At 33.7% G+C, this 15,753-nt stretch overlaps 1 protein-coding gene across 18 annotated transcripts in view; it reads right to left on the bottom strand.

Annotated features, from left to right (window-relative positions):
* Window positions 1-2,037: 2,037 nt before the first annotated feature.
* Window positions 2,038-15,753, bottom strand: part of PPIP5K2 (diphosphoinositol pentakisphosphate kinase 2) — a 70,096-nt gene continuing 56,380 nt past the window's right edge. For 6 of the 18 annotated variants that reach the window (XM_074360414.1, XM_074360413.1, XM_074360417.1 and 3 more), the window contains 5 exons: window positions 14,973-15,035; window positions 13,143-13,202; window positions 11,445-11,585; window positions 8,040-8,165; window positions 2,038-3,775 (listed from right to left, as the gene is read on the bottom strand). In XM_074360414.1, the coding sequence (XP_074216515.1) occupies window positions 3,663-3,775; window positions 8,040-8,165; window positions 11,445-11,585; window positions 13,143-13,202; window positions 14,973-15,035 (503 nt within the window). In that variant the 3' untranslated portion in view covers window positions 2,038-3,662. Of the gene's footprint in view, window positions 3,776-8,039; window positions 8,166-11,444; window positions 11,586-13,142; window positions 13,271-14,972; window positions 15,036-15,753 lie in introns of those variants that run through there. The other 12 variants (XM_074360418.1, XM_074360423.1, XM_074360426.1 and 9 more) reach the window with 4 other exon arrangements.

Below are 15,753 nucleotides of genomic sequence, written 5' to 3'. Positions count from 1 at the left end.
TTAAGTCAATTTCAATTGGAATTTTTCTCACTTGCAATGAAAATTATCCTTTTACAGAAAGATAAACTAAAAAAGCAATAAAAACCAGAAAGCATATAAAAGCAAAGATATATTACATATAAATAAGTACAAGTAGACTACACTAATATATGAAATGAGGATACTAATGTTGAATTACAAAGCAAACCCACTATATAATATGTTAAAATAAAATAAAAAATAAAGTACCTATATAAATTAATACAATATACAAAATAAAAGGATGGATAAAGTATTTCAGGCAACTGCAAGCCAAATCAGGTCATAATATTAATATACGACATTTTAATTACAGGTCAAAAGCATCCACTGAGGTAAAAAAAGTATAATGACAAAGGTAAAACCTACAATGGAAATATAAAGTCATGAATTCATATACAACAGAAAACACAGCCACACACTATATAGAAAAAAGTAAAAACCACAGACAATAAAAGGAGAACTTGACATTAATCCCTATTACGATTCTCTCAAGTCATGACTAAGCACGTGGACCAAAGGAAAAGGTTATAGAAAATCTAAATAATGTATTTAATCGGGATATAATATATAGTCCTCCATTCTCTGAAAATAGAGATTAGATCTTCCACAAAAAGTAACCCATGTAAAGAAAACTACACGTCAACAGTTTGGTGCCCTTGACTCCATAGCAAGGGAGAGTTGTTTCTACTTGGACTCCTTATTATGGGGGGCTCCTTCAGAAAGAGTGTAAAAATTGTTCCCAAGGGCAAGAATGCTGCTGTTTGTGGTAGCACCAGGTACAGAGAAAGAGAACTAGAGAGGGGCTAGAGAGGGAACTGCTGGGCTGTGACAGAAGTGATCCCACCCTGGCCGAGAATAATACAGGCAGTCCACACTGTCCAGACAGTAAGGCAAGGGTAAACTGATGTAAAACTAATGAAAGGTCTATGTTAAGCAAACTTTGATAAGCACACAAGGAAAGACTGAGGAAGGTATGAACACAAGACAAAAAAGTAAAATCTTAGTTCAGACTGGCATGGAAGTAAATAATAGTGGAAATGTAGGTCGGGGTCAGCAGAACCTGGAGGAAAATCGGGGTAACCTTGATCAAAACACTTTTCCCTTGTTTAAAGAGTTTTAATGATATAGTTCTTAAAGAAGAACCATTTAGCTTTTCTCTCATAATTGCCATCTGCTGTCTTCCTGCTTAGGTACATATGTACTAAGCACACTGCCACATGTTCTCCGTCCCTTTACTGTCTCCCTTCTGCCTCCATCTCCTGCTCAAAGGAAACAGGAGATAAAAGTGTTCAGCACACTTTTCTCTGTAATCCAAGACTGGTGTAACACCCCCAAAACATCAGCTAGCAGTTGAGAACAGACTATGAAAACTCTTCAGAACTGAGCATCAGAACCTGCTGGCACTGGACTTGAAGGGCACAGTTAGGTTTGAGTTTATATGTAGGATTTTTAGGGGTGAAAAGAAGGAATAATGTACTATGAAGACTAACATCCCAGGATAATTGGGCAGTTCCTCAAGCTGGGCCTTCCTATCTCTTTGCTGGTTGGAGGATTAGGCTGCAAGAAGAAATATCTTCTATTATTTAAAGCAAACAAAAACCATACCTTCCAGGGACAGAATCAAGTGAGAAATAGATGCTTCAAACTTCCACTAAATAGTGATAACTATAATTTCTTGCTCTGAAAGAAAATACTTTATTTGCTTTAGAAAATGAATCTAAGATTCTTGCAAATAAAACTGTCCTGTCTACACAGCAGTATTATCAAGTTTGGTGACCACAGTAAAATCACAGTTCTTGATAGCAGTGGAAAAATGTGAGTTGTATTGAACTTTCTTAGTTTATGTCTAGAGAATATATTGCAATAGGTATGGCCAATACTAAGAAATTTTATCTTATATCTAAGATAAGCATGTTTATTATCAAAATAGTTTTCCTCATTCTTTCTACTTTGAAAGCTAAAAGGAAAGGGACAAAGAAAATAAATAAAAAATAATTTGCCATTTAAGTCACCCTCTGATTCTAGAAATAAAACATTTTAATTCAGTTCCACTTAAAAAATAAAAGTAGTTTCTTCACTCCAACAGTGAGCACATTAACCACATTTTCACATACAGAACGGTTAGGTACATTCAAGTTTTACAAGACATGTCTCCTTATAATACATTTACATTCATGTGAAGAATATGAACTTCTATAATTGTGTATTTTTGTGAATTTCGCATCTGGTACCTTTTAAAACTAACACGTAATATGCTTATTTTCTAACGTAAGTTCATATATAATGATTTAAGGTTAGGAGAGCCTCGTCTGAAGAATCTGAATAGCTGCATTCATATGAGAATTCAATAATTTTTCTAAGCATAAGCCTCAAACTAAAGCTTTAGCAATTTAAGTTATCTGACTGGCAACAGATGGAATTCTTATCAGGCTGTACTGTTTGGTTTACAGTCAAAGTCATTTCAAGTGGCTTACAATTACTTGCGCATCAGGGCAAAATAAGCACCAAGGATAATAAATATTTTTTCACATCGTAAATGAAATCACAACACAATGATCTCAATTTCCCTTCAAAATGTAATTATTTGAAATGAGCATTTATTTCAAACGCTCAATCTTTAAGTTATCTTAATGAGAACAACTGATATACTAGAGATACGAATGGAAATGGGAAACACAGGTGTGGTGTACATAGTATCTACTAACTATGGGATTCAGATATTCTTACATCTTACCGTGATGGTTTCCAATTCTGAACTCATTTTCCTAGATCTAAAAAGAACTCTGAAAATCACTGTAGTATTTATAAACTTGTCAATTATTTCTCCTAAAAAGAAATTCTCAACGTGTCTTTCCCGCCGATGCACAAAGCAAATTTTCCTGATGAACAAAAAGCACCTTATGGTAAAGAATATATAAAGAAAATACCTTCTACAAATTAATATACAAATTTATATGTGTAAAGGTGTAGTCATCCCAGCTGTATATGTTAATATTTTAAATAACACATAATAGAAAATTCGAAGTACAGAATGAAAAAATAACCCATATGCTAATACTCCAGTTATTAAATATTGCAGCATATATGTAATTATAACAATTGGGGAAAAAAAAGTTTCTAATCTAAATGATCAGTGAAATCTCTTTGGAAATATACTTTAAAAGTCCATAGTGTGTAACCCTGGCCATCAAATGTCAACCCAGGCTATAAGCTACAGGTTTCTACAGCCAAATGCAATCCCATGAAAATGAAAATGTGTACAGAGGCTACCTCACAGATTCTTTAGTAAACAGCATCACTGTGTGACACTGGTACAGGCCAGCCAGGCTTTTACATTCCTTTTCTTTACCACGGGCACATGGTAAACATCACATTGAGAACCACAAACCTTTATCACCGTAAGTTCTGCTACTCATAAAACACCAATAAACATTGTTTTAAACATTTCCAGATCATGACAAAAGTTCCTTACCTGAATATATACAAAGAATTCTCTATAGTTAATGTATGTTTTAAATGAATACAGAGATGTTTAAGGGGATACACATCACTTGCTTTGACACTTTCAGTCAAGGTTTCTTACATGTCCTTCTCTACTGAACATGTGATTTTTATGAGTTCCAGCTTCTGCTAAGAAGATTTCATTTCTTTTTCCCAGTGCTTTTTTTGTGTTCATGCATTTCTGTTTTGCTAGTCATACCCTTTTTCCGAGATGAGGTATTAGGAAAAACTGCACTAGAAGGTCCGCTGGTAGCTATACAAAAACATAAAAACTACTGCTTAGATTTTCACAAGCAATCCAAGTTCAAATAATACAGAACAATTAACAGAAGTTCAAATAACAGAAAACAAATTTTTCTTTTCTTCCTACTTTCTCCCTGGGAAACTCATTTATTCCATCATTTTAAACTACCATCTATTTTGCCAACGACCTTCAAATTTATACTTCTGTCCTAGGCCTTTTGCCTTACCTCAAGATCTGTATATCCTACCTGAAATCTCTATAGAGATATGTGACAGGAAACATAAATTTAACATGTTTAAAACTGAACTCATCATTTCCCCATAAACAGCTATTTTCTTCTGTATCTACCTCACCACTATCTAGAAAGCTAAAAGGTTAGGCCACTAGAAACATTCTTGACTTAGGACTCATCCTTCTATAGTCAAACCAACATCAAGCCCCAATGAGTCATTAAAGAGTTGCTCTTAGACAAGTTACCCTTCTAGTATGGGTGGGTGAGCTCCTGTCAGACCAATCCTCTTGCAGATTACTCTGGATAAAATGTGGAAAAATAACTCCTGAAGACACTGAAGGGTTAACAAAAGCAGGCATGTACTAGAAAAGAATCAATACTTGGAAGAAGGGAACAACATGGAATTAGTCCCCCTGTCCCCCCTTATGAAAAACTTTTGGCCTAAGGACAGGATCCAGTCTGTACCATGTGAAATGGCTAAAACTACAACATAAAACTCAGTGTTACTAGCATGATGAACCAGGAGACAAGTATTAGGGCAACAACAGCTGCTGGAAAGCCAGACGGGGATTCCCAGAAAGGGAGAGCCCCAATTCTTTGCATAAACCCTGGTCAAATTTATGACTTGAGTAGGAATAAGCTCCAAAGAAGTCCAACTCAGGATAAAAGAACTGAAGTGAAATCTGAGCTATCAGCCACTTCAGGGCACACAGCTTTGCAATATGAGTTCAGCCAAGGTTAACTCTTTGCTTTTAAAAAAAACACAAACCCATCCAATATCCTTTGGAGAACCATAATAGAAATAACAGAGCCCAGAGTTTCCACAACTTTTCATTCATAAAGTCTAGGATACAATCCAAAATTACTCAGTACACACATGAAAAAAATTTTCTTCTTGGGAATGGGTAAACTGATAAGAGACCAATCCTGAGATCAGCCAGATTAATAGACAAGAATTTTAAAGCCACTATTCTAACTATGCTCAAGAACAAAACAAATGTCTAAAACTGAAGAATAAATACCTAAAATAAAAATTCACTAGATGAGTTTAACAGCAGAAAGAGATGACAGTTAGAAGTGAATATCAACCAGGGTTTTATTACAAAAAAACCCAAACAAACAAACAAACAAACAAACAAAAAACAGTCTTAAGCATGCCATAGTCAAACTGCTGGGAACCAAAGATAAAGGAAAAATACTGAAAGCAGGCAGAGAATAATCCACTGACTCACTGCATACGTCGGAACAATTCAAACTAATAAAGACTTTACATCAGAAACAAAGAGTATGAGAAGATAGTGGAACAACATCTTTAAAATGCTGAAAGAAAAAACTTCCATCCCAGAATTCTCTTTTCAGCAAAACTACCTTTCAAGAATGAAGGTAAAGACTTTTTCAGATATAACAGCAGATCTAAGTATAAGAAATGGTAAAAAAGATTCAGGATGAAGGCAAATGAAAACAGATGGAGACAAGGATTTAGAAGAGAAAGAATGAAGAGCATTAAAAATGGCAAATATGTGGCTAAATAAAATATTTTTTCTCTTAATTTCTTCAAAATACATATGACTATTTAAAGCAAGTATCACAAACATTGTATTGTAGCCTTTATAATACACATGGAAGTAACACATCTGGGTAAGTATGTGTAAAGGATGAGAGGAGGGGAAGGTAAATATACCTAAACGATTGTAAGATTTCCACATTTTACTTTAAGTGGTACAAAATTAACTCTAAGTAGACCTTGAAAAGTTAGAGATGTAAATTTACTGCTACCAATAAACGATAACCAATAATGCAAAAAGGTATAGCTAAAAAGTCAATTGATAAGTTAAAATGAAATTCTAAAAAAATACCAAATTAATAAAAAAACAAGGCAGGAAGAGTAAAAGAATAATAATCAGAAGGAATAAATATAAAATTTAATAAAAGAGTAGACCTAATTCAACTGTGTCAATAATTACATTAAATGTTAATGGACTATAAACACTGTAACTATAAGGCAGATATAGTTAGGATGGCTTTTTTTATATGCTATCTTAAAAAGATCATCTTAGATATGAAGACAAATCAGTTAAAAAACATACTACGCATACAGGAAGCATAAGAAATCCAAAGTAGCTAAATTCACATTAGATGAATTAAACTTTAAGACAAAGCATTACTAGAAATCAAGGAGGAAAATTTCACGATGACCAATGGGTCAATACATTAGGAAGACATAACAATCAAATATGTATGCACCTAATAACAGAGTTTCAAAACAAAGTAAAAATGGACTGAACTAAAGAGGAAACTAGACAATTTCACAACTATGAATGAAAACTACTCTCTAAGCAACTTCTAGAACCTCTCCCTTGCATGTGTCGCCACCCTCCAAAATGGTAAAGACAGAGAAGAAAAACATTATCAACAACCTTGACCTAATGGATACTTACAGAACACGGCATCAATAAACTATGGAATAAAAATTCTCTTTTAGTGGACTTGGGATATACCAAATCCAAATGTTAAGCCTTAAGGAAGTCTCACATTCAAAAGACTGAAATTATATAGTATATGTTTTATAATTGCAATGGAATTAAGTAAGAAATTGGTAACAAGATAACCTAAACCTCATCCCCACCCTAAATATATGAAAATTAACCAATGTGTTCTAAATACCCCATGATTCAAAAAGGAAATCACAAAATGAATTGGAAAATACTTTAAATGAGAATGAAAATACATTATAACTTTTGTGAGATGTAGCTAAAGAAGCACTTAGAGCTTTAAATGTTTTTATAACAAGATGAAATGTCTAGCAATCAGTAGCTTTAGAAACTAGAAATAGAGAATAAAAGTAAACTCAAAGTAAGTAGCAGGAGGAAAATAATAAAGAGAAGAAATCAGTAAAATACAAAACAAAAGGAAAAACAAAGAGTCAAAATCCGGTTCCTTAAAAAGACCAACAAAATGGGTAAGAACGATCGAGAAAAAAAGCAGTATACAAATTATCAGTATTATGAATACCAGTGGTTACTATCACATTCATTAAAAGGATAATAAAGAAACAAAGTTGACAACTTGGATAAAATGAACAAATTCCTTGAAAATATAAGTTACCAAAACCACCACAAAAATGAAACAGAAAATTAATTCTACCAAAATTTCAGGAAGAAATCTTTCAAAAGATCTCCCTATCTTACAATAAAATGATTCAGAAAATGTAAGAGAAGAAGATACTTCCCAAATTATTTTATGAGGCCAGCATTACCCTGATACCAAAACCTGAAAGACATTACAAGAAAAAGAAAACTACAGACCAGTAACATTTACAAATGCAAGTGCAAAACTCCTCACCATCAAAATGAGTCCAGCAATACACATTAAAAATATCATACATCATGAATGGAAGACTGGCTTCTACTGACTCATGTTATATTTGAAAAGTCAAATGTAACACCATTTCACCTTTATTATTTTAAAATGTATATGAAATAATGCATTTATTATGTGTCTAAAACATAGAGAACAACAAGGTACCAGGATTCAAAGAGTATTCAAATCTTAGGTATGCTGACCACCAGCTACATCAACAGGGACAAGCCACAGCCTTTCTGCAACTTTCTTCATGTGTAATGGGCAACAACACAATCAAATGTGCCAAGCAAAAAGAGAAAAAAGCTGACAAAAGATAGCTGAATTTGGTAGTTATATCATCGGATTAAGAATGGAGAGATTTAAACACTCTCAGAAAGAGAAAAAAAATCTTTCAAATAAAATGACTAAAATGATGCCTTAGCTCAGCAGAAAAGCAAAAGAAGATAGCTTATAAATTAGTTTGGAGAAAAGTATGAGTATGAAATATATTTTATTAACATATGTGAGGGGAGGAAGAGACAATTAACAGAGGAAAAATGTACAAACAGATCGACAGTCTACAATAACAGATTTCCTAGAGCATAGTGATCCTTCTTAAAAACAGGTTTTATTCCCACAAAGCAAGCTATCATTACTCCTCTGCTATATGGAACCCACAGATTCCCACACACTCCTAACCTGGTTTGCTGCTTGCTTTAGTACTCTTTAAGGTAGCTGGTGGCGTCGGGAGGATCTTTGCAGGTGTGTATGTATTTAAAGAGATTTTTCTTCTCATTACTGGACTGGAACGTGAAGCTGCAGAGGCTGGAAAAAACAAAACCAATATAGTAATTCAATAATTTCCTGACAATTTTATCAAATCTAAACTAACTAGATTACAAGTTAGTAAAGAAATCAGACTGTCTTCCATATTACCCAGCTGAGGTTTATCTTCATGCAAGGGAATTTTAGAGGGTTTTTTTCCCTTTCTACAAGGTGGGGGGATTGAGAGGTGTGAAATGGAAAAGTAGGGATAATTCTTAAGCATGAGGTCCTCTGGGAAAAACCAGGGAGGAGTGGAGGACCACTGGAATGATCTTCTGGGTTCCTAAACAAGGGCGGTGAGGACATAACAAAAAACAGATTTGCCTATTTTTACAGTTTTGGAAGAGGACCTGATAGCAATAAACAGTGTGTCTCTGAAAAATCAATATGTGGGCCAATTATGGTAAATGTGCCTTAGGCAGTTGATACGTACATTAAATGAATATAAATTCCACTGGCAGAAGATCAATGTTGTCACTAATAAAATAATATGTAAGTGATTAAAAAGTCCCTAAGACATCATAAAAAGAAACACATCATTACTTAGCTCCTTCCTGCCTGCATTTTTTAATCCTATTGTAACTTCCACCTCTAACTTATCCAATTAGTATTCTCACACTTTTCCCCCCAATCTGATATTATCAGTGCCCCAATGTAAGCTATCTATCAGTTACCACAAAATGGATTAACTTTGTCCTAGGTGAGGAAAAAAAGATTTTAATGACAGATATTAATGTCTTCTCCCTTGTTATAAACACCACAAAATCAGTGTAGTTCTATATTATGATGTTACTTCCTCGGCAATCATGGAATTAAGTATAAATAATGTAAATATATTGTGATTACTAAAAAGTAATTCTACAGTTATATGATAAAATATAGGATTCAGATACTTCCATCATAATTGGCACCTTACTTTCTTTAATATTCAAAAAGAATGAAAAAACCATATACTTAAGAGATCTGGCTTTTAGTCTTGATTGGCCACTAACTAGGTTATTTACCCTATGGTGTCTTTCTAAGTTTTCTCCTTAAAACAGTAAACTTTTCTCAGGGGGGAGGATATAGCTCAAGCGGTAGAGCACATGCTTAGCATACACAAGGTCCTGGGTTCAATCCCCAGCACCTCCTCTAAAAATAAATAAATATGTAAACCTAATTTACCTCCCCTCCCCGACAAAAACCAAACAACAGCAATAACAAAACAGTAAACTTTTCTCAAGTGAAATCTTAAATAAAATGGATCAAAGCAGATACTCTGGTTGAAGCAGCCATGGAAGACACAAGGTCTAACCATTTAGCATCTTTCTCTTCCTTGCGTAACTTCCAAAAGCTCTTGGGAATACAGTCTGAAGACCAGTGAACTAGATTAACTCCAAGGTTTATCCAATTCTACCAACTGCATTAATTACATTTACTTTCTCATCTAGTTCCCTTAGTAAGTAACGGTATGAAATTTTAAGAAAGCTGGAGGGATTGGGGTACAACCCATATCCATAATATAGAGAAGAGTAAATTAGAACTGGAAAAGGAATTTAATATCCTTCATTTCATTAATATACCTCAATAATACACTCTGAGGAAATGAATTCACTAACCACAGAAATAAAGCCATCATAAAATAGCAGTGTCATAGCATAAGCCTTCAAAGATTATCTTTTTGTAAATATTCCACCAAAGTTCTCTTGAAAACAGATGTCATTATTGCTGCTTTACCTTTAAGACATTTACTGAAGATCTTCTAAATTCAAAACAGCATTGCTATACACTCTAAATTCTTATTTACTAGTTATAATCTTTCTTTAATCTCTATTTTAAGGTTTGTAATCCCTGAGCCAGGGAAGCAGTGAAACATTAAGTATAAAGAGGGGTAAAGGGAAAATGAGAATTTATTCAGATTCTCTACTGTGTTCTGAGGAGCAACATTGTCCATTCTGTCAGCTAACAGAGAACATAAAAGGAGATAAACACCCTCCAATTTCCTGACTTTGACTTTACAGCCTAGAGGTTTTTTCATTTGGAGTATTATCAATTCTCAGAATTAGACATTCATGTGCAAATTTAAAACCGAAACCTACTTCCCCAAACCATTCCTAAAGTGAAATATTTTAGCAGATTTATAGCAAGATACCTTTCCATTACGATTAATGATTGAAAGCAGGCTTCTACCACCAGAAGTGGAAGAAAAGGGAAAGGCCACTACACTGAAGAAATGCAGAGGCACCACTGGACAGAATATAATGTGAACAGAACTCTCCAGAATAATACAATGCCATTGCCCCAGAAAGGGAAAGCAAGACATCAAAGTGGCTTTCGTCCCAAGACCTCTAATTTTATTCTTGGGAGAAACATATTTACAGCATTCTTCTTACAAAAAGGAGCCAGTATACACAGAGTTTGTAGCTTTTCTAAGATACGACTAGGACTAGCAACTCTTACTCTAAGTGGAGCACTCTCTCCCGAGTCAAACGCCTCTTAAACTGTAAGTTCCAATGTGTCAAAGGATCCTACAGAGCTGACTGTGACAACAGCCAGCAGACTCCTCACACCTAGACAGGTAGCCCTGAACATTTCCCAAACTGATGCACCTCAGAGTAGTTCCACATGACGTTTAAATGTGTTACCAAAAAAGCGTTTTCTCAAAAAGTAAGTTTTGGAAAATGTGGGTGTATAGCTTTCTTTATAGAAGAACCTTAGCTGTTTCTATGCTGATGTACTACTCCTCTCCAAAGGCAGGCAGGATATGACGAACAGTTTCTAAAACTTACTTAGCCGTTAACCCTTTTTCTTCATATACACAAATTAACCTCTTCAGAATATTTTCTGATGACACAATTTGAAAAACTGTTGCCCTAATTTCCCCCCTTTTTTTGTAAGAAAAAAGATTTTTGGGAAGGGTCAAGAAAAGTGGTACATTGCATATTATACCAAGGAATTCCAAATAATCTTCTTTTACACCCCTTTCCTAAAATTCTATTTATGCTATTCTATTCTACGATCACTACTTGAATTTGTTTTAATAATTCTTTTTATATTCGGGGGGAGGGTATAGCTCAAGTGGTAGAGTGCATGCTTAGCATGTACAAGTTCCTGGGTTCAATCCCCAGTACCTCCTGTAAAAATAAGTAAATAAATAAACCTAATTACCGCTCCCTCCCGTCCCCCCCAAAAACAACAACAAAAAAGCAAAAACAAAACAAAAAACAAAAAAAAAGAAAGCTTTTTATATTCAGATAACATCTACTGCCTAATTATCAAATAATAGTAATAATTTCCTACAGATTTCAGGGGTCTTCCGTGGAACTTCACTTGATGGAGAAGCAATGGAAGCAAGGAAGTCATCCACCTGCTTTAAAGACAGGGCATTGTGAAGAGTTTCTAGAGGACAAATAGATGGCACCATGGAATACAATTCAAAGCCTGAGGAAAAAAAACAAAACAAACAAACAAAAAGTTGGATATTTAAAAAATCACTAATTAAAAAGGAAGAGGACCACTGCTTAGAACTGGACAGTTTAGGTCTTTTCAATCTATCACATGCAAACACACGAGATCTCTGAAGTCATGACACCAGATGCTATGCAGTATGGGGCTGGAACAAGATGTGACAAGATTTCATTTTAAACATAACCACATAGTATATAGCATGCACACAATTTCATTCTGTGTTTTGGTAAAATCTAAGAATAATACTTAAAGAAAAAAACCTGGGGTAAAAAAACAGGAAAATTTTTTTTTTTTCAGTTTTACTTTTTAAAATTAGGTCTATTTGATAGGCGAGTAAGCTGATGCCATGATGTGTCCCTGATGCCAGGATGCTAAAGGTAACTTCTTGTTGAAAAACAATTTTGTGATTTCTTGTGAAGAGTGATTTTAAATACTTCTCTAGTCATACCAAGGCCAACAAGATTCTCTAGTGTGACCCCCAAACAACATTCTTCATTTACACTGACATTAAAATTCCAAAACATGTTTCACCTACCTTTATTGAATTAACACAGTAATTCTAATGGTTGAAAATTACTAACTACAGTCAGGCCAAGTAAAAAACAATACAAAATACAAACATGTCTGTATTCAACAATGGCACAGAAATACAAAAATTTCATGAAACAAACCATGCAGATATGTATTAATACCACCAGTGAAACAAAAGTACTTAAATACACAGTTTTTTAAAAACAAATAGGATATAAGTTATTCCCTTAAAAAAATGTGTTTACTTCAACTTTATTCAAATGAATGGCTTTTAAAATTGCTTTTATATATAACTAAAAATAACAACTCTTTCTGCATCTACTCTTTGAAAAATTCAAACTAATTTTTTCCCAAAGAAAATACTTTAATAGGTCTTATATAAAGTCTAATATTGTTAACTTAAAAGTTAACTAAACTCAGACTGGAAAACCCTCTGCTTCAATAGACATGTGCTTATTTTAATACTGACTGATATTTACTTAATTTAGCAAGAAAACAATGATCTAAGAACTGTCTAAATCTTAGCTGGACTAAAGAGAATCTAATCTTCCAGTGAAAATCACTAAACGATTTACAAAACTGATGCAAACCAAAGCATGACAGAACATAATATATACTTAAAAACAAACAAACAAACTATAATACCATAATAGCAGCTAAAGCGCCTAAGTTAAGCACTAAAGAAATTAGGCTGGCACAAGTATTATATTTTAAGTACAAGATTCATGCAAGTAAGCGCAAACCCTTTCTTTGCATTAAGCTAAACTTAACATTATGTTTTTTTTTTTAAATCCTTTCTCAGAAAATCTTTTGTAACAACTATTTTCTTGCATTTGCCTGTTAGATTTTATAACAGGCAAATGACAATATAGTGAAGTCCCTCTGGACTACTTTTCCATTTATCTTTAGCAAACTTTCTCTTTAAGGCACAATGAAAGGGTTAACGCAGCAATTTAAAAAGCCACCCTGCTGTCATGTTTAGAAGCTATGAACACATACCACTGGAGCCTAGAAATTCCACAGAGGAAACGGACCAGCACCTATAGAGGTGTAGGTGTTCTGCACAGAGGCCCAGAAAATAAGGTAAAGCACTGTCAGAAGATACTTGTTTCACCATGTTCCTTGAACTAAAGATGAAGGGGAGGGGTAAGTCCATGATATGTGTTAAAATGGAAATAACATGAAAGTTAAGGGAAATAAAAGTAAAAGAAAGAATCAAATGACAATTTATAAGACAGATATGACAACACAGCATAAAAAAGAAAAAAAGAAAATTTGAAAACCCCAAAGAAGTTGAAAGGGATGCATTTTATACACATCTAGTTGCACAATGTGTGGAAAAGCCATTTTTTAAAAAGGCTAAACCAAAGGAATACAAAACTACTCTATTTTCTGTTAAACTTAACAAAAGTTGTTTTTTTTTCTCCCCCAAGCTTTGGTAAATACAGATTTCTCCAATATAAAACTTGCAATACTGGCTATGAACACATAAGCATTCTGCACAAAAGCTATAGTCGTTTTTAAACCTGCAATGTCTCTTCTTAGAATTTTGTGACTTGTTTTTCTTGTGACGTCAGTTTTTCTTCTAAGAAGTTCTTATGCATGTGGGTTCTTTAGAAGCTGCAGGTGTATCAAATAAGGATTTTTTTTTCCTTCAAAAAGAAGCATTGAAACAACTTCAATGGAGGGAAAGCACATTAAGCTTTAAGGCTAAAGTTTTAGTTGTTGAGGATCAGATCTTCTTACTCCAAGAAGTATTAGTGCACTGTTATTTAGGTGTGCTGTTAAAGGATCCAGAAGGGGGAGAATGACCATGAACTTGTGTTCAATCCTTTAGCTCCACAAAAGTTTTTGAAAGATATGACTTGAGTTTTTGAAAGACTTATTTGCAGTTAAAAAGAAAAGCTAAAAAAGTTGCAGGGATAAAACTGCCTTCATCCTGAATAAAGGTAAAACCTGTGTGTTTTCCTTTAAATTCTTTGATCCTGAATTATTTGAAAATGATCAGTAAATACTCCCTCTTGCCCCACAAGAAAAAGCTCCATGTAAGAAAGCTGTAAGAGTGCAGGAATTCAGTTTATACATAATGGCCACAAAACACCTTCTTATTCAACCTCAAAAATTAAATTTAATTGAATTTGGCTTTCTAGATTTTTAGCTTAGTCTTCTTAACAAGAGTCCTCCAAATTTTAACAGAAAACAATTTTGTTTGACAGCAGCAAACCACATTGCCACATGAGGACAAGGTGAATGCTAAATTAAGTTATCAGAGTGCTCCAGACCAAGTTGGGTTTTGCTTTAGACAGCCAGGGGTAAATGATGTTACACAGTGAAACCTGTATCCCCTGGTTCCCAAGAACTTATCAAAGACACATCTCATTTAGCTATTTGACAAATGTAGCTTTGTATTTTTGTTAAATAGCTCAACAAAACAACCATATGATCAGAAAAGAAGTTAGGAAGAAAAAAAAATTAAAACTGTTGAGAATTAAGAAGAAAATAAATAATACTAATTGTATTTTTTTAATTATGTAGATTAATCACTTGAGAAATCAGAAGGAATTCTTAGGTGCTAATTAAGTATTAAAACTCATCATCAATGTGGTCATTTAAAAGTTTGATGAATAGTATTAAATTATTGTATAAATTACAGCTAAAAAGGGAGCTAGACAGTATCAATATTTTGGGTGAATACTAAGTAGAATTGTATGCCAATTGAAATTAAGGACTGAGAAATGAATGATACTGTATACCCCACACTTTGAAATAAAAGAAAAATTAAAAAGGATGAAGCAGGGGAGTATCTTTTAAAATAAAAGCAAAACGTACCATTGGTTGGGTGTCGAGCAAATGAGATAGAAAACCTTTTAACAGCAGAACCACGTGTGGCGTCTGAGAAAGAGAAAAACAGGTACCTGAAATTCGTAACAGCTACCAAAAGAACACTTAAAAAAAGAGGGGGAAAAACAAATATACAAGGAGGTTAGAATTAGGTGACATGCAGAAGGCACAATGAGAGAGGGTAATAAGCCAAATACTGGTTAAAAGAAGAAAAATGGCTTGATGATAGAGGCCTAGTGTTTAATGAAATATACAAAAGAAAGAAAAGCAGGATGAGCTGGCAATTCTGGTAAATCAATGTTTTACTGACTAAAATAAGTTTGTGGATACATGAGAAAAAGTTTTAAATAAAGCTAATCCTGAAAGGGCTAATAAATACTCTTATTAACAAAAGGAACAAATTTCCATCAGTCTCAAGAGGCATTCTGAATATTAAAATTTAAGGTGTATTTAACAACTGTGAGGATTTTCTTCCACTGGGGATTTTAAAATATACTCATCTTATGTTTATTGAAATAAAAATATTGCCAATGTGATATTTTCTTCTACTTATAAACATTCCATTCACTTTATTTAGATCAGTATCAGTAAGTAAAATAAAGGTTAACAATCAAAAGACATTTAAAAGATCAAACCAAGATTTTTTCTTTATAATATGGCTTACCAACTGTCTAAAAGAATACACATGATGCAGTTCTAAATTTCACAAACTGCTCATTGAGCAAGCACTGGAAGTCTAACTACAATTAACTGATGAGACGTGGATCCA

This window comes from Camelus bactrianus, chromosome 3, assembly GCF_048773025.1.
Source record: "Camelus bactrianus isolate YW-2024 breed Bactrian camel chromosome 3, ASM4877302v1, whole genome shotgun sequence".
NCBI lineage: Eukaryota > Metazoa > Chordata > Mammalia > Artiodactyla > Camelidae > Camelus > Camelus bactrianus.
The sequence above is the reverse complement of the archived record's forward strand: the minus strand, read 5'-3'. Positions and strand labels throughout refer to the sequence as shown.